A 24,260-nucleotide genomic window follows, 5' to 3' on the forward strand; every position below is an offset into this window, starting at 1 on the left:
ATGAAACCCTTCTGGAAATTGAACTAAGAAAGCAATACAGGAGGAAGAAGTAGAGGAACTCTGAGAATATGGCCAAGACAGAAGACCTAAGAACTGTGTTTTGATCCTGTTGTATCTCACCTCAAATCACAAGAAGATAATAAGGAGCATCACAAGGAGGTAATACATTGTGGTTGTTGTTTTCACACTACACACATATACCATTTCAATATAACTTTAAATGTTATAACGCCCACCTACTGTCAGACTGTAGGATTTATATAGCAATATTAAATAACCACTCACAAGCCGTTTTGCTTTGAAATGGATATATTGCTTGTATCTCTGCAGCAAAGAAAGACACTTCTGACTTTTTCCCACCACCACATCCTTTTATACACCTTTCCTGCCCATCTCCCCCTCTTCTCAGTTTCCTTGTTAGAACTTGTTGCTTCACAAGTTCCAATACAAGGTTTCCAGCGCCCTTTGCTGGCTTCAAAATGTCACAGAGAGAGAATTGAGTCAGCCAGGATGATTCAGTCAGGATGTCACGGAGGGAATTTATGATGTCTTCATGCCATCAGAAATTGACTCCTGACACCTACCATATTCTGGGGTATGTAGTTCTGTGAGGCAGTGAAGCTTTTTGGCAGTAAATTTTAAGTCGCCCATAAAACCGCAAATCCCAAAGGAATACTCTTGTTCCATACCTGGGCACTGTTTCACAACACAGCGCTCCAGATTATTTCAATAGGTGTAGATGCATCCTAGCTAAAGAAGTAAGCTTGCAGAGGTTGATTATCCCTAATCTGAAATGAGTGGGACCATAAGTAGTTTAGATTCTGAATATTATCCCTTGTTTTTAGAATACCTGCATTTGTAATTATGTACATAATGAGCTGTCTTGGAGATGCGACCCAAATCGGGATACAAAATTTATTTATATTTCATATACACTTTCCCAGAATTAAAGCAATGTGGCACTTGTAATAATTGTGCAAGAAACAAAGTTTGTGCACATTGAACCATTTTCAGAAAGCAAGTAATGACTAGTCAGTTCTGTGAGCATGTAATTTGCTCTTCAGCTTCCATCTTTCTGATATATATTTTTTCCCAGGCTCTGCCCTCTAAAGTCATATTTGTCTTTGACTAAATTTATGGCTGGCTCTGCAAGGCCCCTTTTTGACATCTTCTGTCTAAGTTGCAAGGATTCCAAAAACTCCAGCATACCTGTTATAGGGTTGACCTTTGGACTGGGTCAATGGATATCCCGTCCCTCATGATAGGGAATGTGCTTACAGGGACACTGGGGTTATTTTGGGGAAGGGATTAGCAAAAAGCACCAACTCAACACACTTAAGGATGACCCAAGCAGCTGTTTGTGCTGCGGTACAGTAGGAGACAGAAGCAAAAGCACTTTTTGTCTTGGAAATCAAACTCAGGGCCCTTCCACACACCCATATTATCATAGAATCATAGAATCAAAGAGTTGGAAGAGACCTCATGGGCCATCCAGTCCAACCCCATTCTGCCAAGAAGCAGGAATATTGCATTCAAATCACCCCTGACAGATGGCCATCCAGCCTCTGTTTAAAAGCTTCCAAAGAAGGAGCCTCCACCACACTCCGGGGCAGAGAGTTCCACTGCTGAACGGCTCTCACAGTCAGGAAGTTCTTCCTCATGTTCAGATGGAATCTCCTCTCTTGTAGTTTGAAGCCATTGTTCTGTGTCCTAGTCTCCAAGGAAGCAGAAAACAAGCTTGCTCCCTCCTCCCTGTGGCTTCCTCTCACATATTTATACATGGCTATCATATCCCCTCTCAGCCTTCTCTTCTTCAGGCTAAACATGCCCAGCTCCTTAAGCCGCTCCTCATAGGGCTTGTTCTCCAGACCTTTTATCATTTTAGTCGCTCTCCTCTGGACACATTCCAGCTTGTCAATATCTCTCTTGAATTGTGGTGCCCAGAACTGGACACAATATTCCAGATGTGGTCTAACCAAAACAGAATAGAGGGGTAGCATTACTTCCCTAGATCTAGACACTATGCTCCTATTGAGGCAGGCCAAAATCCCATTGGCTTTTTTTGCCACCACATCACATTGTTGGCTCATGTTTAACTTGTTGTCCACGAGGACTCCAAGATCTTTTTCACACGTACTGCTCTCGAGCCAGGCATTATCCCCCATTCTGTATCTTTGCATTATCAAGGCAGTTTTGTTTGTTTTTTTGTCGTGTCAGGAGCGACTTGAGAAACTGCAAGTCACTTCTGATGTGAGAGAATTGGCCGTCTGCAAGGACGTTGCCCAGGGGACGCCTGGATGAATTGATGTTTTTATCATCCTTGTGGGAGGCTTCTCTCATGTCCCCGCTTGAAGAGCTGGAGCTGATAGAGGGAGGTCATCCACCTCTCCCCAGATTTGAACCTGCAACCTGTCCGTCTTCAGTCCTGCTGGCACAGGGGTTTAACCCACTGCGCCACCAGGATTATCAAGGCAGATAATCCACAATATCCGAGTCCACGTTGCCATATAATCCAGTCCAATGTGGATTTTATACAGCTGTATAGAAGGGATCTCAGTCACCCCAACATAATGAAATGGGATACATGCCTAATTTAATATATTAAAAATTAACCATATCCACACAATACTAAATAGTCCTGTGATTCCTAGATCCACTAAAGCTGCCTAATCCAGCCCTATATGGAAAGAATGTGCTGTGTGTGTGACTAGCCCCCTTTCCTCAAAGTTGGGGATGGATAGCTGGCAGCAAAAAGTTTTGGAATATTTCCAGATAATACTCAACTGCCTGAGAGGCATAATTTGCATTTCCAAAATGCCTATCTGCCTATATGACTAATTCTGACTTACTTTCCACAGTGAGTTTTGCCTGGGTCTTGTCATGGAGGGTCTCGCAGGCGTAAAAACCACGGTCCTCGCAGGCAGCACTCTTTATCACGAGGCTGTGCTTTGTCCCCTCGGCCTTGATCTCCATGTTGGCATCTGAATGGAGCAGGCTGCCATTCTTCACCCACTTCACCTCTGTGGTGGCCTTTGAGAGCTCTACTTCTAGCGTCACGGTCTCCTTCTCCTCCACCGTTTTGGCTTCCAGCTTCTTCACAAACAAGGCTGGGGCTTCTGCGTACAACATAAACATAGAAATGTCATTTTGGAAGGTCCCAGGAAAGATGACCACAGTTAGACACAGCTCAAAATGACTTTGCAATAAAGGTTATCTGCAAAGAAAAGGGCCATGGCAGGTAGTCCTACCTACAAGGACACCACAGTCTAAGAAGGATATTGACAAGTTGGAAGGCATCTAGAGAAGGGCAAGTAAAGTAGGAGAACATCTGGAAACCATGAATTCCTATGAGTGTAAGGATCTGGGTATGTTTAGCCTGGAGAAGAGGTTCTGGAACACCCTACCAAAGGAAATAAGACAGGCCCCATCCCTCCCCTCTCTTCGTAAGAGTTTGAAGACTTGGTGGTTACAACAAATCTTTAAGAATGACCAGTGCTAGCTCAGCCCAGACACTGTCCGGACACGACCTAGCCCCTTATATATTACCCTGGACATTCTCCTAACAGGCCCCTGGAAATAGCCAGTCCCCGCTTTTGTCGTTTACCTATTACAGTACTATACCCAAATGCCGGTCCCATCTTATTTCAATTTGTATCAGTCTCGACCCAACCTTTTAATTGTTCTGACCCATTCCTTTTCCATGCCCTAACAAATAGACATGAAGAGCAGGCAGGGTTTTTCCTTTTAATGTTTATGTGTTGTTGGGTAATTCCATGCTTATGTTGCTGTTACTGACATTTTTTGTTCATGTTGTGACTCTGTATGTTTTGATGTTGTTGCTTGGAAACTGCCTTGAGACGTCTGTCCCCCCCCCCCTCCCAGAAGATAGAACAGTATATAAATAAATTATTATTATTATTATTATTATTATTATTATTATGCTGCTAAGAGGGGACATGACAGCCATGTTTATATATTTCAGAATGTTGGTGGGCAGGAAAAGATGGGCTCCAAGCCAACCTTAAAAACTCTGGCATAGACACTGAGAACTGGGAAGCCCTGGCCCTTGAGCACTCCAGCTGGAGGTCAGCTGTGACCAGCAGTGCTGTAGAATTTGAAGAGGCATAAATGGAGGGTGAAAGAGAGAAACGTGCCAAGAGGAAGGCGTGTCAAGCTCCACAGTCACCTACGGACCCACCGCCAGAACACCAACCTTGGAGGACCATCATCCTCAGACTATGAGGGATCACCTAAGTAAGTAAGTTTATATATTTGAATGAGGTCATATTGAGGAGGGGGCAAGTTTGTGTTCTTTTGCATGGACATGAAGCACTGGATTAAAACTGTAGGAAACCAAGGATCCTTCCACACAGACCTATATCCCAGAATATCAAGGCAAAAAAAACCCCCACAATATCTGCTTTGAACTGGGTTATCTGAGTGCATATGGATTTATATATTCCATTGTTGAATTCCCTTCAAGTGAAAACTAGAACCTTAGAGAGAGGAATTCCTAAGACCTTCTGGGATCCATTCTGGCCAGATGTCACTAAGACAATCTACCCTGTGATGTCAATCCCGTGTTTTGCTTCTTTCCTTACTCACCTTCAACCTTGAGGTTGGCCTTGCTCTGCACCCCTTCTGCATCTGCTGTGATTTCACCTGAATCTTGCAGATTCAGGTCAGTGATGGTGAGGCTGTGGTTTGAGTCCTTCTGGAAAATGACGTATTTCTTGCTGGCATCGATTTTGGTTCCGTTGCGGCTCCATGTGACGGCTGCATCATTGGGGGAAACAACACATTTGAAGAAGGCTTCCTTGCCTTCTTCACCAACTATGTTGTGGAGGCCTTTGACAAACTTCACCACTCTGGGCACTGGGGAAGAAGATGATTCTGTGTCAACACATCATTAAGATCATCATGAACATATATCATTCACTTCTTTTTTCCCAGGTGGTCCACGGTTACAAGAAACTGTGAATATGACCACACGCCATTAAATTAGCTTACTTTTGGTAACAGAGTTGGGTTGGAGGACCTCCAATGGCACATCATAGGGTTGCATTGTGAGGTCTTCCAATGCAATTATGTAGTAAACATACTGTACAATCATCTAAAAGGTAAAGGTTTTCCCTGACATTAAGTCCAGTTGTGTTTGACTCTAGGGGGGGTGGTGCTCATTGTCGGCTTTGTCCATAGACACATCCAATGTCATGTGGCCAGCATGTCTGCATGGAGCACCATTACTTTCCCATCAGAGCGGTACCTATTGATCTACTCACATTTGCATGTTTTCGAACTGCTAGGTTGGCAGAAGCTGGGCCTTACAATGGGAGCTTATCTTGCTTCCCGGATTTAAACTGCCAATCTTTCAGTCAGCAAGTTCAGCAGCTCAGCAGTTTAACCCGCTGTGCCACCAAGGGTCTACAATCACCTAAAGGACCCAGAAAATTCCCAAAAAAAAAAACCCACCATATTTCCCTAAGCAGTGACACCACATATATGCTTTCCAAGATTACAGAATTTTAAAATATTCCCACCAAATGACAATTTCTCAGGATATTATTTTGCATGAAAATACACAGGATTTATGCCTAAAGAAAAGCATTGTTTCCAGATAACGACATGAAAGGTTGTTGGGGCTTTTTTGCACAAAACTCCCAGTATTTTTATTTATTTATTTACTTTATTTCTATACCGCTTTTCTCAGCCCTCAGGCGACTCAAAGCGGTGATTTTTAACTAAAAACAAACCCTTCCTTCTGTAGAAATAGTGTTTGTGTGCAGGAAAAATGTGGATTTCACACACAGACAACATTCAAATCAAGATAGAGAGCCACTATGACTTCCCCTGATCGAGACACCAGACTCCTATTGATGCAGCCTTGAATCGCATGGCTTTTTGTGCAGTTGCATCACAGTGTTGACTCCTGTTCAGCTTGTAATGTACTCCTGTATCTAGGCATTTAATTTCACTGTGCTAGTTTGGTCCCGGCTCTCTCATCTGTTAAGGAACAATGGCTTCAAACTACAAGAAAGGAGATTCCATCTGAACATTAGGAAGAACTTCCTGACTGTGAGAGCTGTTCAGCTCCTTCTTTGGAGGCTTTTAAACAGAGGATGGGTGGCCATCTGTCAGGGGTGCTTTGAATGCAATTTTCCTGCTTCTTGGCAGAATGGGGTTGGACTGGATGACCCACCAGGTCTCTTCCAACTCTGATTCTAAGGTCATTTTGGATCCTGACCCTATCCTTTGGGGTATTAGCTGCCCTCCTAATTTGGTGGAATCTCCAAATTTGCTAAGAAGGTCCAGCAATGAACAAGGAACACCTTAGCCTTTATGATACTACCCAAGCCATACCTATGGGAGTGACCTGAATGCTGCACTTGTCATCTTTGGTTTCACAGCAGTAGTTTCCTTTATCTTCTGCCCGGAGTCCTGTAATGGTTAGAATGCGCTTTTCACCGCTCTCGCGCATCTGGTAGTGCTTGTCTGCTTTGAGCTCCACTCCATCCTTGCGCCAGACAACGTCGCCCTTCGGCTGGCTGAGCTCACAGCTCAGAGTCACGCTCCCGCCAATCTCCGCTTTCACTGGCTCCAGCTTCTTTGCAAATTTGACTGGGACTTCTAGGGTTAAATGGAGAGAAAGTACGTTATCACACATAACATGTAATCTTAAAGGAGACTTCTCTTCTGTGTTACATCTTCCAGTTTGGATTGTCTCTCATAAATGTTCTAAAAGAGGTCTGTTGGAAACTACGATAATTGGGTTTATATATCTGTGGAATGTCCAGAGTGGGAGAAACAACTCTTGGCTGTTTGAGGAAGGTGTAAATGTTTCAATTGGCCACCTCGATTAGCATCTAATGGTCTAGCATTTTTCCAGGTGTGGCTTCTTACTGCCTGGGGGAATCCTTTGTTGGGAGGTGATTAGTTGGCCCTCATTGTTTCTTGCCTGGAGTTCCCCAGTTTTGAGTGTTGTTCTTTATTTACTGTTATGATTTTACAGTTTTTTTAATACTGGCAGCCAGTATTTGTTAATTTTCATGGTTTCTGTCCTGATTTGCCCTTCAAGAACAGCCTTAATACCACGTTGGAAATAAATGAAAAATGCTTTACTTCAGCAAACACAGGAAAACAGCACATGCAGTTTAATGAAGTACTTTCCGCATTCCCCGCATGCTTTTGCTGGAGAATATTTTTTATGGCCTCGTAAATTTGTTAAATTAGCCTCCCCACACATAGGTGGTACCTAAATTTCCACCTTGACAGATGCAACTGTCTTTCGGGTTGCAATGGTTGACAACAAGCTACACAATTGGCCGGAAGCTCACTCCAACTTGGGCTGGCTTCAAACTCATGACCTTTCGGTCAGTAGTGATCTTAATGCAGCTGACACGCCACAATCCCTGATATAAATGTCCGAAATAATTAATTAATTAATAATAGACACTGATATCCAAAGCAATTGCAGGACACCAAGGTACAATGTTCTTGGGTTGGGAGAAGCTTGGGCTGCTTGAACTTGATTTGATATTTAATATTCACCTTAGATTACTCATTACTTTATCCTTGCAAGTCCATCTGACTTCCACCTGTCTTACAAGATTCTCCATTTGAAACTCCATTTCTGACTCATCTAGAGATGTCTCCTCTCACCTTGGACCTGAACTTGGAACTGCTGCTTGTCACTCTTGGTCTCGCAGGTGTAAACACCAATATCCTTAACCTCAGCCTGCTTCACGGTCAGGGTCCGGGAGGCTCCATCCTTTTTCATCTCGTACTTCTTGTTGCCCTTGATTTCGATCCCATCCTTGAACCATTTGACCTCGGCATTATCAGGCGTCACAGAAGTTGACAGGACCACGCTTTTTTGCTCCTGGACAACAATCTTTTCTTCCTGGGCAGGTTTTCTTTGGAATTTGGCCTCAGGTTCTAGAAAAGGAGAAGGAAGAAGAAATGGTGGAGGAAGAAGTAACAGTTATCACCATAACTCTTTAAAGCTATCCAACATGATCCTCATATCTACAGGTATATCCAATTGTGACAAAATATGACTTGTATTGTCAAAGGCTTTCTGCCATAGATGCAGGCGAAACGTCAGGAGAAAAATTGCCTACAGAACATGGCCATATGGCCCAGAAAAACCTACAACAACCCAAAATATGACTTCTCGGCATTTTCTAGTTCTTCCAGCACAAATCTATGATATTGTGTCCTTCATTTCAATTGATTTGGCTATTATCTACATTTTCTCATATCCATGTGAAGTCTGTGAATGTTCCACTATGGGTATGTGGGTCATACCAAATTGGGAGGGATAGCCAATACTCCAGAGGACAGGAGCAGAATTCAAAATGATCTTGACAGATTAGAGGAATGATGGGCCAAAACTAACAAATGAAGTTCAACAGGGACAAATGCAAGATACTCCACTTAGGCAGAAAAAACGAAATGCAAAGAAACAGAATGGGGGGCGATGCCTGGCTTGAGAGCAGTACGTGTGAAAAAGATCTTGGAGTCCTCGTGGACAACAAGTTAAACATGAGCCCACAATGGGATGTGGCAGCAAAAAAAGCCAATGGGATTTTGGCCTGCATTAATAGGAGCATAGTGTCTAGATCTAGGGAAGTCATGCTACCCCTCTATTCTGCTTTGGTTAGACCACACCTAGAATATTGTGTCCAATTCTGGGCACCACAATTCAAGGGAGATATTGACACGCTGGAATGTGTCCAGAGGAGGGCGACTAAAATGATCAAGGGTCTGGAGAACAAGCTCTATGAGGAGCGGCTTAAAGAGCTGGGCATGTTTAGCCTGAAGAAGAGAAGGCTGAGAGGAGATATGATAGCCATTTATAAATATGTGAGAGGAAGTCACAGAGCAGAGGGAGCAAGCTTGTTTTCTGCTTCCCTGGAGACTAGGACGCAATGGAACAATGGCTTCAAGCTACAAGAAAGGAGATTCCATCTGAATATGAGGAAGAACTTCCTGACTGTGAGAGCCATTCAGCAGTGGAACTCTCTGTCCCGGAGTGTGGTGGAGGCTCCTTCTTTGGAAGCTTTTAAACAGGGGCTGGATGGCCATCTGTCAGGGGTGATTTGAATGCAAAATTCCTGCTTCTTGGCAGAAAGGGGTTGGACTGGATGGCCCATGAGGTCTCTTCCAGCTCTTTGATTCTATGATTCTATTCTATTATTCTTGATACTATAAAACAGTGTTTCTCAACCTGGGGGTCAGGACCCCTGTGGGGGTCATGAGGGGGTGTCAGAGGGGTCACCAAAGACCATCAGAAAACATAGTATTTTCTGTTGGTCATGGGGGTTCTGTGTGGAAACTTTGGTCCAATTCTATCATTGGTGGGGTTCAGAATGCTATTTCATTGTGGGTGAACTATAAATCCCAACAATTACAACTCCCAAATGGCAAGGTCTATTTTCTCCCAACTCTACCAGTATTCACATTTGGGCATATTGAGTATTTGTGCCAAGTTTGATCCAGATCCATTATTGCTTGAGTCCACAGTGTTCTCTGGATGTAGGTGAACTACAACTCCAAAAACTCAAGGTCAATGTCCACCAGACCTTCACAGTATTTCCTCTTGGTCATGGGAATTCTGTGTGCCAAGTTTGATTCAATTCCATCATTGGTGGAGTTCAGAAGGCTCTTTGATTTTAGGTGAACTATAAATCCCAACAACTCCACAGGGAGGGGGGAGCAAGCTTGTTTTCTGCTTCCCTGGAGACTAGGACGCAAAACAACGGTTTCAAACTGCAAGAAAGGAGATTCCATCTGAACATGAGGAAGAACTTCCTGACTGTGAGAGCCGTTCAGCAGTGGAACTCTCTGTCCCGAAGTGTGGTGGATGCTCCTTCTTTGGAAGCTTTTAAACAGAGGCTGGATGGTCATCTGTCAGGGGTGCTTTGAATGCAGTATTCCTGCTTCTAGGCAGGGGGTTGGACTGGATGGCCCGTGAGGTCTCTTCCAACTCTAGGATTCTATGATTCTATGATTCTATACTATGTATCAGCCCAAACTACATAAAAACTCCAGAGAACTTAAAGTTAACAACATGGATGCAAATATGTGCTAATGCTCACAGATCTATATAAATAAAAATGTAATGTTCATTTGTGGGATTAACATAACTCAAAAACCACTGAACCGATTGCCGCCAAATGTGGCCACAAGACACCTACTAACCCAAGGAGTGACCATAGAATCATAGAATCAAAGAGTTGGAAGAGACCTCATGGGCCATCCAGTCCAACCCCCTGCCAAGAAGCAGGAATATTGCATTCAAATCACCCCTGACAAATGGCCATCCAGCCTCTGCTTAAAAGCTTCCAAAGAAGGAGCCTCCACCACACTCCGGGGCAGAGAGTTCCACTGCTGAACGGCTCTCACAGTCAGGAAGTTCTTCCTAATGTTCAGATGGAATCTCCTCTCTTGTAGTTTGAAGCCATTGTTCCGCGTCCTAGTCTCCAAGGAAGCAGAAAACAAGCTTGCTCCCTCCTCCCTGTGGCTTCCTCTCACATATTTATACATGGCTATCATATCTCCTCTCAGCCTTCTCTTCTTCAGGCTAAACATGCCCAGTTCCCTAAGCCGCTCCTCATAGGGCTTGTTCTCCAGACCCTTGATCATTTTAGTCGCCCTCCTCTGGACACATTCCAGCTTGTCAATATCTCTCTTGAATTGTGGTGCCCAGAATTGGACACAATATTCCAGGTGTGGTCTAACCAAAGCAGAATAGAGGGGTAGCATTACTTCCTTAGATCTAGACACTATGCTCCTATTGATGCAGGCCAAAATCCCATTGGCTTTTTTTGCCGCCACATCACATTGTTGGCTCATGTTTAACTTGTTGTCCACGAGGACTCCAAGATCTTTTTCACACGTACTGCTCTCGAGCCAGGCATCCCCCATTCTGTATCTTTGCATTTCATTTTTTCTGCCAAAGTGGAGTATCTTGCATTTGTCACTGTTGAACTTCATTTTGTTAGTTTTGGCCCATCTCTCTAATCTGTCAAGATCGTTTTGAATTCTGCTCCTGTCCTCTGGACTATTGGCTATCCCTCCCAATTTGGTGTCGTCTGCAAACTTGATGATCATGCCTTCTAGCCCTTCATCTAAGTCATTAATAAAGATGTTGAACAGGACCGGGCCCAGGACGGAACCCTGCGGCACTCCGCTCGTCACTTCTTTCCAAGATGAAGAGGAAGCATTAGTGAGCACTCTCTGTGTTCGTCCACTTAACCAATTACAGATCCACCTCACTGTAGTTTTGCCTAGCCCACATTGGACTAGTTTCCTTGCCAGAAGGTCATGGGGGACCTTGTCGAAGGCCTTACTGAAATCCAGGTACGCTACATCCACGGCATTCCCCGCATCTACCCAGCTTGTAGCTCTATCGAAGAAAGAGATCAGATTAGTCTGGCATGACTTGTTTTTGATAAATCCATGTTGACTATTAGCGATGACTGCATTTGTTTCTAAGTGTTTGCAGACCGCTTCCTTAACAATCTTTTCCAGAATCTTGCCCGGTATCGACGTGAGGCTGACCGGACGGTAGTTGTTTGGGTCGTCCTTTTTTCCCTTCTTGAAGATTGGGACCACATTGGCCCTCCTCCAATCTGCTGGAACTTCTCCCGTTCTCCAAGAACTCTCAAAGATGGTTGCCAATGGTTCCGAAATGACTTCCGCTAGTTCCTTCAATACTCTTGGGTGTAGTTGATCTGGCCCTGGGGACTTGAACTCATTAAGAGCGGCCAGGTATTCCTGGACGACTTCTTTCCCAATTAGGGGTTGGATGTCCTCCAATCCCTCATCCACTCCATCTTGCTGAGGTTGAAGACTCTCTTTTTGTGAGAAGACCGAGGCAAAGAAGGCATTAAGTAGTTCTGCCTTTTCCCTATCCCCTGTCAGCATTGCCCCATCTTCTCCTCGAAGAGGTCCTATCGCCTCCTTGTTTTTCCTTTTTCTACTGACATAAGAATAGAAGCCCTTTTTATTGTTTTTAATGTCCCTGGCAAGTCTGAGCTCGTTTTTTGCTTTAGCTTTGCGGACCTTTTCCCTACAGGTGTTGGCTATTTGTTTGAATTCTTCTTTGGTGATTTCTCCCTTTTTCCACTTCTTGTGCATGTCTCTTTTGTGTCTTAGCACAGTTAGAAGTTCTTTGGACATCCATTCTGGCTTCTTTGCACTTGTCCTATTTTTTCTCTTTGTTGGCACGGTTTGCAATTGCGCCTTGAGTATTTCACTCTTGAGAAATTCCCATCCATCCGTAACTCCCTTGTCCTTTAGTATCTGTGTCCACGGAATGCTGCTCAGCGTTTCCTTCATTTTTTGGAAATCAGCTCTCCTAAAGTCCAAAATGCGGGTTTGACTTGTCTTAGTTTCGGCCTTCCTTTGTACCTCAAATTGCAGGAGCACATGGTCACTTGCCCCTAAGGATCCTACCACTTCGACCGCATCGATCAGGTCCTCCGCATTTGTTAGGATGAGATCAAGAGTAGCCAATCCCCTTGTTGCCTCTTCTACCTTCTGGACCATGAAATTGTCTGCAAGGCAAGCGAGGAATTTGTTGGACCTTGTACTCTTGGCCGAGTTTGTTTTCCAGCAAATATCGGGATAGTTGAAATCGCCCATGACTACTACATCTCTTTTCTGTGCCTGTTTGGTCAACTGTTGGCAGAAGACTTCATCAAGATCTTCCTCCTGGCTTGGGGGTCTGTAGTAGACGCCTACAACGACATCTTTTTGAGTCCCAGTTTGAGACCACCACTAAAAAAAAATGATTTTATCATTTGGGAGTTGTAGTTGCTGGGATTTATAGTTCATCTACAATCAAAGAGCATTCTGAACTCCACCAATGATGGAATTGAACCAAATGTGGCATACAGGACTCCCATGACCAAGAGAAAACACTTGAAGGATTTGGTGAGCATTGACCTTTAGTTTGGGAGTTGTAGCTCACCTACATCCAGAGAGAACTGTAGACTCAAACAATGATGGATCTGGACCAAACTTGGCATGAATATTCCATATGTCCAAATATGAACACAGATGGAATTTGGGGGAAATGATACCTTGACATTTGGGAGTTGTAGATACTGGGATTTGTGTTTTGAGAGAGAAAATGTCCTGTGTAATTTTGTTTGTGATCCATAATACAACATACTTTCATTTTAAGTAAGTTCTCTCCATTCAAAAATTCCAAAAGATGACCATAAAGTTGAGTCAGAAGACCTAGAGATTTCTAGAGATAGCCCTTCTCTAAGAATTCGTTGGCCTTCCAGCACGATTCTGTGGTCAACTTCTGGGAATACCTATGGAAATGCCATGGATGCTTGCCATAGATGCAGGCGAAACATCAGGAGAGAATGCCTCTAGAACATGGTCATATAGCCCTAAAAACCTACAACAGCCCATGAAAGATTCTTCTAGAAAACCTTGATACCCATGCCAAAGATCATTCCAATGCCATCACAGGTCTCACATCATTTTGGTTCTTCACTGAACTCTACCTTTCCTCCTGTGGAGGCGATGAACTTACCAACTGCTTCAACCTTGAAGGTCAGCTTCTGTCCAGCAGCTTCACAAGTGTAGGCCCCAGCATCCTTCTTCTCCACTTGTTCCACGACCAGTTTTCTGGAGGTGCCTTTGGACTCCATCTTGACTTTTTTGTTGGAGCTGAGCAGCTTCCCGTCTTTGTACCACTTCACTTCCGTATCAGAACTGGCCACCTCACAGGACAAAACGGTGTCCTCTTTCACAACAGCTTTGACCTCCTTCTGCACCTTCTCCTTGTTAGCAAAGATCTCTACAGGCTCTGTGAATGTGTAAGAAAGAAACACAGCTTCTGTTGGGGGAGGATGGATGTCTCCATTATCAATTAAACCAGTTCTTGAGACCTAGCTATGTAGCCCCATAGCAGAAATTGATAAACCCATGGCAAACTTCTTATTTATTTATTTACTGCACTTATATCCCTTCTCAACCCGAAGGGAACTCAGGGCAGCTCACAACAAAGGCACAATTCAATGCCATGAGTACACATAAAAATAAGACAACATATAATTTAAAAATCACACAATTAAAACATATCAACTTAAAAGAGTTACTTAAAATTTATTTATTTACTAGCTTGGGGACCCGGCGCTGCCCGGGTTATTAGAGAAAGTGGGTAATGGCGGTTCTGTATGCCAAGTTTGGTTTTTCTTGGTCATTGGCTGATGGTTGCATTGTTTTCAGGAAGTGAGTGAAGGTACTTGAAGTGCCATCATCCATGGTCCACCCTTCTCCAAACAGCAGCAGGATATAGAGTGTGTCATGGGGGATCTGTGTGCCAAGTTTGGTCTTTATCAGCCATTGGATGAGGGTGGTAGTGGTTTCAGTAAGTGAGGGAAGGTAATGCAAGTCCCATCATCCAAAGTCCATCCTCTTTCAAACTGCAGCAGGATGTAGAGTGGGCCATGGGGACTCTGTGTGCTAAGTTTGGTCTAGATTGGTCTATGGATGAGGGTTGCAGCAATCTTGGGAAGGAAGTGGAGGTACTTGAAGTCCCATCATCCACGGTCTGTCCTCCTCCAAACTGCACCAAGATGTGGAGTGGGTCATGGGGGCTCTGTGTGCTAAGTTTGGTCTTGATCCGTCATTGGATGAGGTTTGCAGAGGTCTCAGAATGTGAGTGAAGGTACTGGAAGTTCCATCATCCATGGTCCACCCTTCTCCAAAACTGCAGCAGGATGTAGAGTGGGTCATGGGGGCTCTGTGTCTTGATTGGTCATTAGATGAGTTTTGCAGCAGTCTTGGGGAGTGGAGGTACTTGAAGTCCCATCATCCATGGTCTGTCGTCCTCCAAACTGCTCCAGGATGTAGAGTGGGTCATTGAAGCTCCATGTGCCAAGTTTAGTCTTGATGAGTCATTGGCGAGGGTCTCAGTGGTCTCAGGAAGTGAGTGAAGTGACTGCAAGTCCCATCATCCATTGTCAAATTCTTCCAAACCGCACCAGGATGTAGAGTGAGTTATGCGGGCTCTCTGTGTAAATTGTGGTCCTGATCCATCATTGTTGGCAGTTATGGTCTTAGGAAGGGAGTGCAGGTATTGCAAGTCCCATCGTCCATGGTGCATCCTCCTTCAAACTGTACCTGGATGTAGAGTGCGTCATGGAGACTCAGTGTGCCAAGTTTGGTATTTATTGGTAATTGGTTGAGGGTTGCAGTGGTCTCAAGAATTGAGCAATTGTACTGCAAGTCCCATAATCCACGCTCCATCCCCGGCCAAACCACACCAGGACGTAAAGTGGGTCATGAGAGGTCTATGTGCGAAGTTTGGTCCTGATCAGTCATTGGATAAGGTTAACAGCGGTCTCAGAATGTGAGTGGTGGTACTGCAAGTCCCATCATCCATGGTTCCTAGTCCTCCAAACTGCAGTAGGATGTAGAGTGGGTGATGGGGGCTCTGTGTGCCAAATTTCGTCTGTATTGGGAGTGTTCTGACCCAGCCCCCGGCCTTTCCTTTCCTCTCTTTCTCATCTCGGAATGTTGGATTTGAGGCTGGCCAATCAGAGACCATATGCAAATTTCCTTCTGTCATGCCCCGTTTCTGCCATGAACCCTCTTCTCCACCAGGGGCTCCTATTGAAGCTGCCCAATCAGAGACCATATGCAAATAGCAGCATAGTGGCAGCCAATCAGAACGCTGCCACAAACTTTTCCGCCCTACGTCCTCCCTCCACATACAAACACTCTTCTTTATTATATACTAGCTTGGGGACCCGGCGTTGCCCGGGTTATTAGAGAAAGTGGGTAATGGTGGTTCTGTATACCAAGTTTGGTCTTTATTGGTCTTTGGATAACGGCTGCATTATTTTCAGGAAGTGAGTGAAGGTACTTGAAGTCCCATCATCCATGGCCCATCCTCCTACAAACAGCAGCAGGATATAGAGTGGGTCATGGGGGCTCTGTGTGCCAAGTTTGGTCTTTATCAGTCATTAGATGAAGGTGGCAGTGGTGTCAGTAAGTGAGTGAAGGTACTGCAAGTCCCATCATCCAAAGTCCATCCCCTTTCAAACTGCAGCAGGATGTAGAGTGGATCATGGGGGCTCTGTGTGCCAAGTTTGGTCTTGATCGGTCATTAGAAGAGAGTTGCAGCAATCTTTGGAAGGGAGTGGAGGTACTTGAAGTCCCATCATCCATGGTCTGTCCTCCTCCAAACTGCAGCAGGATGTAGAGTGGGTCATTGGAGCTCCATGTGGCAAGTTTAGTCTTGATTAGTCATTGTCGAGGGTCTCAGTGGTCTCAGGAAGTGAGCAAAGGTACTGCAAGTCCCATCATCCATCTCCAAATTTTTCCAAACAACACCAGGACGTAAAGTGGGTCATGAGAGGTCTATGTGCCAAGTTTGGTGTTGATCCGTCATTGGATGAGGTTTGCAGAGGTCTCAGAATGTGAGTGAAGGTACTGGAAGTTCCATCATCCATGGTCCACCCTTCTCCAAAACTGCAGCAGGAGTAGAGTGGGTCATGGGGGCTCTGTGTGCCAACGTTGGTCTTGAGTGGTCATTAGATGAGTTTTGCAGCAGTCTTGGGTAGTGGAGGTACTTGAAGTCCCATCATCCATGGTCTGTCGTCCTCCAAACTGCTCCAGGATGTAGAGTGGGTCATTGAAGCTCCATGTGCCAAGTTTAGTCTTGATGAGTCATTGGCGAGGGTCTCAGTGGTCTCAGGAAGTGACTGCAAGTCCCATCATCCATTGTCAAATTCTTCCAAACCGCACCAGGATGTAGAGTGAGTTATGCAGGGTCTCTGTGTAAATTGTGATCCTGATCCATCATCGTTGGCAGTTGTAATGGTGTTAGGAAGGGAGTGCAGGTATTGCAAGTCCCATCGTCCATGGTGCATCCTCCTTCAAACTGCACCTGGATGTAGTGTGTCATGGAGACTCAGTGTGCCAAGTTTGGTATTTATTGGTAATTGGATGAGGGTTCAGTGGTCTGAAGAATTGAGCAATGGTACTGCAAGTCCCATAATCCACGGTCCATCCCCGGCCAAACCACACCAGGACGTACAGTGGGTCATGAGAGGTCTATGTGTGAAGTATGGTCCTGATCAGTCATTGGATGAGGTTAACAGTGGTCTCAGAATGTGAGTGGTGGTACTGCAAGTCCCATCATCCATGGTTCATAGTCCTCCAAACTGCAGTAGGATGTCGAGTGGGTGATGGGGGCTCTGTGTGCCTATTTCGGTCTGTATTGGGAGTGTTCTGACCCAGCCCCCTTTGGCCTTTCCTTTCCTCTCTTTCTCATCTCGGAATGTTGGATTTGAGGCTGGCCAATCAGAGACCATATGCAAATTTCCTTCTGTCATGCCCCGTTTCTGCCATGAACCCTCTTCTCCACCAGGGGCTCCTGTTGAAGCTGGCCAATCAGAGACCATATGCAAATAGCACCACAGTGGCAGCCAATCAGAAAGCTGCCACAAACTCTTCTGCCCTACGTCCTCCCTACGTCCTCCCTCCGTCCTCCCACACATACAAACACTCTTCTTTATTATATATATAGATATAGATTTATTTATTTACTGTATTTGTATACCGCCTTTCTCAGCCCGTAGGCGACTCAAGGCGGTTAACAGGGCAAAATTCAATGCTTACAATGTCATAAATGCAATTTAAAACACAACATATAATAAAAACTAAACAAATCAATAAAATATAAATTCATAGTGTCTCCTCATTAAAAACATTGTCCGGACTCATTGTCTAGTTGTTCCATTTTCCTGTGTCAGTTACTCTGCATTTGCAAACGCTTGTTCAAAAAGCCACATATTGACTTTTTTCCTCAATTTTAAAAGGGAGGTGGCCGATCTAATATTTATAGGGAGGACGTTCCACAGCCGAGGGGCCACCACCGAGAAGGCACTGTCTCTAGTCTCCACCAAATGTACTTGTGACGAAGGCGGTAACGAGAGCAGGGCCTCTCCAGATGATCTTAAGGTCCTAGATGGTTCATAAGGGGAGATACGTTTGGACATGTAAGTTGGGCCAGAACTGTTTAGGGCTTTACAGGTTAAAGCCAGCACTTTGAATTGTGCCCGGTAGCAAATTGGCAGTCAGTGGAGCTGACGCAACAGAGGAGTTGTATGCTCCCTGAGTGCCGCTCCTGTTAGCAATCTGGCTGCCATTCATTGGACCATTTGAAGCTTCTGGACAGTCTTCAAAGGCAACCCCACGTAAAATCACACAGTCCAAAAGCATATTCCAGGAGCCATTCCAATTGTCACCTGCATTATTTATTATTGCAATGAGAGATCACTGTTGCACTGGGAATCATTGTGCAAACTCTTGGCCCCACAACCATGTCTTCACTTTCTTCCTGAAGGTCAGGAGGGAGGGGCTGATCTAATCTCACTGGGGAGAGAGTTCCACAGCCGAGGGGCCACCACTGAGAAGGTCCTGTCTCTCATCCCTACCAATCGAGTCTGTGAAAGAGGTGGGACCAAGAGCAGGGCCTCCCCTGCTGATCTTATACTCTGAGGTGGATCATAGAGGGAGATACATTTGGACAGGTAAGCTGGGCTGGAACTGTTTAGGGCAGTGGTTCTCAACCTGTGAAGTTCTTAGAACTCTGTGAACTACAGTCTTCAAAAGCGCTAGAAATATGAAGTTTGTTTGTTTTTTGTTTTTTTGTCGTGTCAGGAGCGACTTGAGAAACTGCAAGTCATTTCTGGTGTGAGAGAATTGGCCGTGTGCAAGGACGTTGCCCAGGGGACACCTAGATGATTTGATGTTTTTATCATCCTTGTGGGAGGCTTCTCTCATGTCCCCGCATGAGGAGCTGGAGCTGATAGAGGGAGCTCATCCGCCTCTCCCCGGATTCGAACCTGTGACCTGTAGGTCTTCAGTCCTGCTGGCACAGGGGTAATATGAAGATTATTACCTGCTCTGTATGTCAATTACAACATTTTATGTAAAAGGGCAGGGTATAAAAAAATTGTTTTAAAAGCTTCTCTATTAGATAAGCTCTTCTTTAAATATGCTTATAGTTAATATTATTTATCATAATTTATCTTGAGTTCTGTGTGTGCCTGAAACTTTTCGAAATTGATAGCGGCTGTTGTGAACATTGTTTGGGATTTGACAAGAATAATAAAATATCATCTGCAAATAAATTTATTTGCAGTTACCCCTCCATATTTGTAAGCTTCACTTTGGCAATTTTGATCATTCGTGCATTTCTTTAATAAGTTCCCTCAGTATTTGTATTTCCTCCAGCATGATTCAGTTGTCAATTTTGGACCATTCCCAGAGAGGTGTCCTCTCAGGTTGGTGTATTTGATTCTTACCTGTGACATTAAGTTTGAAAGTCACTTTCTGGTTGCCGGCTTCGCAGGTGTACTCGCCCACATCCTTCTTCTCTGTTGCTTGTACAGTCAGCCTCCGGGATTTGCCTTCAGCTTCTACTTTGTGTTTCTTGCTAGAAGTGATGAGCTTCCCATCTTTGAACCACTTGACTTCAGTCTTGGCCTGAGCCACTTCGCAGCTGAGTGTAGCCTCCTTTGAAAAGACAGCCTGGACCTCTTTTTCGACCATCTCTTTGTGGGCAAACACCTCCTCAGCTTCTGAACAATTCCACCAACAGAAAATTTAATATCAATATTTCAGTTACGGACAGATATAATATTTGTGACTTAAGATGCATCTACACAGTTGAATTAATACAGTTTGACATCATTTTAACTCCTTTGTCTCAATGCTAGGGAATCCTGGGACTTGTAATTTGGTGATGTACCACCAATCTTGGGCAGATAAGGCTGTAAGACCTGTAAAACTACAGCTCCCAGGCTTCCATGGCATTGAGCCATGCTCAAAATTACTTTAAAATCTATATAAATAAAAATATATAGGGGAAATAAAATAGTATTTGTACCTGTAACTGTGACTTTGAAGGCCAGTTTCTGTCCCGCTGCTTCACAAGTGTATTCCCCAGCATCTTTCGTCTCTACCTGTTGGACAATCAGCCGCCGGGATTTGCCTTCAGTCTCTACTTTGAATTTCTTGCTGGCGGTGATGAGTTTTCCATCCTTGAACCACTTCACTTCTGCTTTGGCCTGGGCCACTTCACAACTGAGAGTAGTGTTTTCTGAAGACATGGCCTTAATCTCTTTCTGTACCTTCTCTTTGTTGGCAAATATTTCCTCAACTTCTGCAACTGGGGAAAGAAGCAGATAGGTTTTCTAGCTTCACCTCCCTCAAACCTAAGGCCATTCAAGTTTCCCATTCACCCCCATTTGACTGAGAAACACATTTAGCGATCCACTGGAGTTTTTTTGATCCACCCACAAAATTCACATCACAAGCACAGAGCTTTAGAGTGTTCATCAAGCTGAGTTTTGAGAAGACAACCTCATTAATACCTGATGTTCTTGATAATTGGGTTCCTGAAAAAAGTAGGTAATGTTGGAGCTCAGCCTGTGATTGTGTTTCAGGATCAGGGTGCTTTGGATGTGGGGAGTGATGTCAATGAGTTGCAAGATGAGTTTCAAGATGGCAATGGTTTGGCCAGTGATCTTGATGCAGAGAATGAGTAGGAGATCCCTGTTCAAAGTGTAGTTTCCCATGAGAATGTCCCCAAGGGGTGTGGGGATGATGGTGTGCTCTCTGAATTGTTATCAGAGAGTTCCCATGATAGGGAACATGAAAACAGCTCGGCACCTGGCCCAGCTGCAGAAGTTAATGAGCAAACAGATAGACGAGAGGAGATCAGTAAAAACAGGAGAGCTGAACAGTGGCTTTGGCGGTCTGCCAGGCTCTGAGAGAAAAAGATAAGAAATTCTCAGCTAAAGCTAAACCAATTTCTGAGCACTAGAGACATAGCTAACAAGGAAATAAAAGTCCCAAGTATAGGATATATAGTCAGATGAAGCATCGTTTGGAATCAAGTCAAGATCTTGTCCTTGTTCATGGAAGCTTTGTTTGGAAAATTCATGTTTTAAGTGCCTTTGTTTCATGGTTTTGATTCTTGGATTTTATGCTTCTATATTTATGCCTTGGATTCGTGTTTCCTGATTTCTTGCATTTTATTTGGGAAGTTTTGACTTTGTTTTTATGGACTTAGCTGGACTATTACCCAGGGTTACTTTGTTCCTGCTTATCTTCCTACCTAATTGGATTTACCTATTTCTTTAAAGTGCTTTTTTACTTTACTGCTTTTTAATTATCTTCAATAAAAGGATTGTTTTCCATCCAACGGTGTGGTGTTTAAGGTCAGAGGGCTTTCCCTGTCCTGGAGTGCAACAGGTACGATTTTGTAAGGGAAACCTATTTTGAATGTGCCATATCAAAGGTGAGCAAACTCCAATAGGCAAAATATACAGTATGCCTCCCCACCTTATCCACAGGGAATACATTCCAGGGCTTCATGTGGATATGTGGGTCTATGGGTTATAGTGGAATCGACTGAATGGATGAATTCTGACAATGTCTTGATGGAGGACTCAGAAGATACCTCCAGAGGACATCTCTCTAGGTATCGCTGTATCCTCGAACACATGCACCCTCAAACTGCAGCCCTCCAGCTGTTTGAGCTTCCAACTGCCAGAAGCTCTAACCAGCTTGTTAGTCAGAAATTCTAGGAGTTGGAGGTCCAAACAGATGGAGGGCCACAGTCAACTTCTGATGGAAAAATTCCATAAAGTCTTGCTTCAGATTCTAGAACAAACTTTGGCCCTCCAGGTCTTATGGACTTCAACTACCACCATTCCTAACAGCCTACAGGAATGGTGGGAGTTGTAGTCTGAAACACCTGGAAGGTTGAAGTTTGTCCATGCCTGTTCTAGAACATGCCAAGACTAGGTCCTTCAGTACAACTTTACGATCCGGTGGAAGCCTACCTTAGAATTCCCTGGAGACCTAGAAAATATCTAGTCAAATGCAAGTAATGAAATCACAAGTACCAGTTCTGTGGATACGGGGGTTATCCTCATCCAAAGTGTAAACAAATTATACAGCAACTCTTCAGAAATGGATTAAACTCTTACAAATTTCATTTGTACTTCCTTAAGAATGAATCAGGTAAAGAATGAAATCCCAAGGAAAGGGAGCAAAGAAAATAAGTGGTGTTGATTATCTTTAGTCAATAGAAGAAGGCAATCCAAATATATGATTGTGTATTTTGAATATCCACAAACCTTTTTCATCAGCTACAGTGACCTTGAAGGTCAGTTTCTGGTTGCCGGCTTCACAAGTGTATTCTCCCACGTCTTTTTTCTCTGCTGCGTGTACAATCAGCTTCCGGGATTTGCCTTCAGCTTCTACCCTGTGTTTCTTGCTAGATGTGATGAGTTTCCCATCCTTGAACCACTTCACTTCTGTCTTAGCTTGAGCCACTTCACAGCTCAGTGTGGCATCCTTTGAGGAGACAACCTTGACCTCTTTCTGGACCTTCTCCTTGTTGACAAACACATCCTCGGCTTCTGTAATATTGACAATGAACCATATCCCAGCTGAGCAAAAATGTTAGGATACACCAAAACGTCAACAATTAAAAGAGATCTGGCTTTTGAGGTCCAATGAGAAATGGATAACTCCGTGGAGACCAGGGGTCAGTTTCTTCCTCCTATAAAGCCATCATCACTTGCAAAAACTCCTCCAATAATCCTGACAAATATTTCTATCTTCCTTATTTATTTATTTATTTATTTATTTATTTCTACCCTGCAACCATCTCCCCAGAGGGACTCAGGGTGGCACACAAAAGCACTCAAGGTGCAAACACATAAAATACAATAAGTGCATGACCAATCTTACTTAGCAGCTTTCCCAAAATGACACTTCCTATTGCCATTTTGAAAAGCCATCTAATGAAATTTTAGGTATAGATTCCTATATCCACAGGGGATACATTTCCAGCTGAACTATAATTAGGTTCTTGTGGGTTTTTTCGGGCTATAGGGTCACGAAGAGTCGGAGACGACTGAACGAATGAACAACAACAACAGGGCCGTGTTCTAGAGATATTTCTCCTGACATTGTCCACATGCTTGTGGATTTCAATGGCTTCTCTGTGTAGTCTGACATGGTGGTTGTTGGTGTGGTCCAGCATTTCTGTGTTCTCAAGTAATATGCACAAATAATATACACAGAGAAGCCATTGAAATCCACAAGCATGTGGACAATTTCAGCAGAAAGGAAGAGACCAGGAAAATGAACAAAATCTGGCTACCAGTATTAGAAAAAACCTCTAAAATTACAACAGCAAAACAGCAGAGAGGAAACAACCAGGCACATCTTAACACCTCTCAACAAAAGATTTTCCCAGGCTCAGCCAGGCCTTCAAATGCTAATGAAGGTGGTCAGTTGAAACATTCACACCTAGCTCCAGCAGAGAAGAGCTCTTTGCCCCACCCCAGCCATTCCACAGATATATAAACCCATTGTCCTAATTCCAACAGATCTCACTACCTCTGAGGATGCTTGCCATAGATGCAGGCGAAACGTCAGGAGAAATGCCTCTAGAACATGGCCCTATAGCCCGGAAAAACCCACAAGAACCTAGTGATTCCAGAAATGAAAGCCTTCGACAATACATTGAACTATAATTACTTGAAAATGTGGATGATGATGATGATGATAATAATTTATTTATATTCCGCTCTATCTCCCCAAAGGGACTCAGGGTGGATAGAACTGAACGCCATTAAATTGGGTTGCTGTGAGTTTTCCAGGTTGTCTCGCCATGTTCCAGAAGCATTCTCTCCTGATGTTTCACCCACATCTATGGCAAGCATCCTCAGAGGTTGTGAGGTCTGTTGGAAACTAGGCAAGAGAGGTTTTTATATCTATTGCCTAGTTTCCAACAGACCTCACAATCTCTGTGGATGCCTGCCACAGATGTGGACAAATGTCAGGAGAGACTGCTTCTGGAACATGGCCATACAGACTGGAAAACTCACAGCAAACCAGTGATTCCAGCCATGAGAGCCTTTGACAACACACCATTAAATTACCTAACTTCTTGAACCACTTCAAGAACCACTTCAAGAACCAAGAACCACTTCTTGAACCAAGACTCATCACACAATAGAATTGCTCTGAAGGACCTCGAGATTCCTAGACAGGAATCCTAGGTAATATATTGTGTCTTCCCTTGTGGAGAGAAAAAGCGGGGTATAAATAAACATAATAACATAATAATGACTCAATGAGTACCACAGAATCACTTGGAACTTGCTGACCAAAAGGTTGGCAGTTCAAAT

The 24,260-nt window shown here is 44.1% G+C and overlaps 1 protein-coding gene across 1 annotated transcript in view; it reads right to left on the reverse strand.

Moving 5' to 3' along the window:
* OBSCN (obscurin, cytoskeletal calmodulin and titin-interacting RhoGEF) overlaps positions 1–24,260 on the reverse strand; it is a 289,411-nt gene that overhangs the window by 214,952 nt on the left and 50,199 nt on the right. The window contains exons 12-19 of the mRNA XM_067470395.1: positions 22,194–22,478; positions 19,934–20,215; positions 19,350–19,625; positions 13,559–13,834; positions 7,660–7,935; positions 6,361–6,627; positions 4,606–4,875; positions 2,850–3,116 (exon numbers count right to left, since the gene is read on the reverse strand). Of these exons, the coding sequence (XP_067326496.1) occupies positions 2,850–3,116; positions 4,606–4,875; positions 6,361–6,627; positions 7,660–7,935; positions 13,559–13,834; positions 19,350–19,625; positions 19,934–20,215; positions 22,194–22,478 (2,199 nt within the window). The remainder of the gene's footprint in view (positions 1–2,849; positions 3,117–4,605; positions 4,876–6,360; positions 6,628–7,659; positions 7,936–13,558; positions 13,835–19,349; positions 19,626–19,933; positions 20,216–22,193; positions 22,479–24,260) is intronic.

Source organism: Anolis sagrei, chromosome 6 (genome assembly GCF_037176765.1).
Source record: "Anolis sagrei isolate rAnoSag1 chromosome 6, rAnoSag1.mat, whole genome shotgun sequence".
NCBI lineage: Eukaryota > Metazoa > Chordata > Lepidosauria > Squamata > Dactyloidae > Anolis > Anolis sagrei.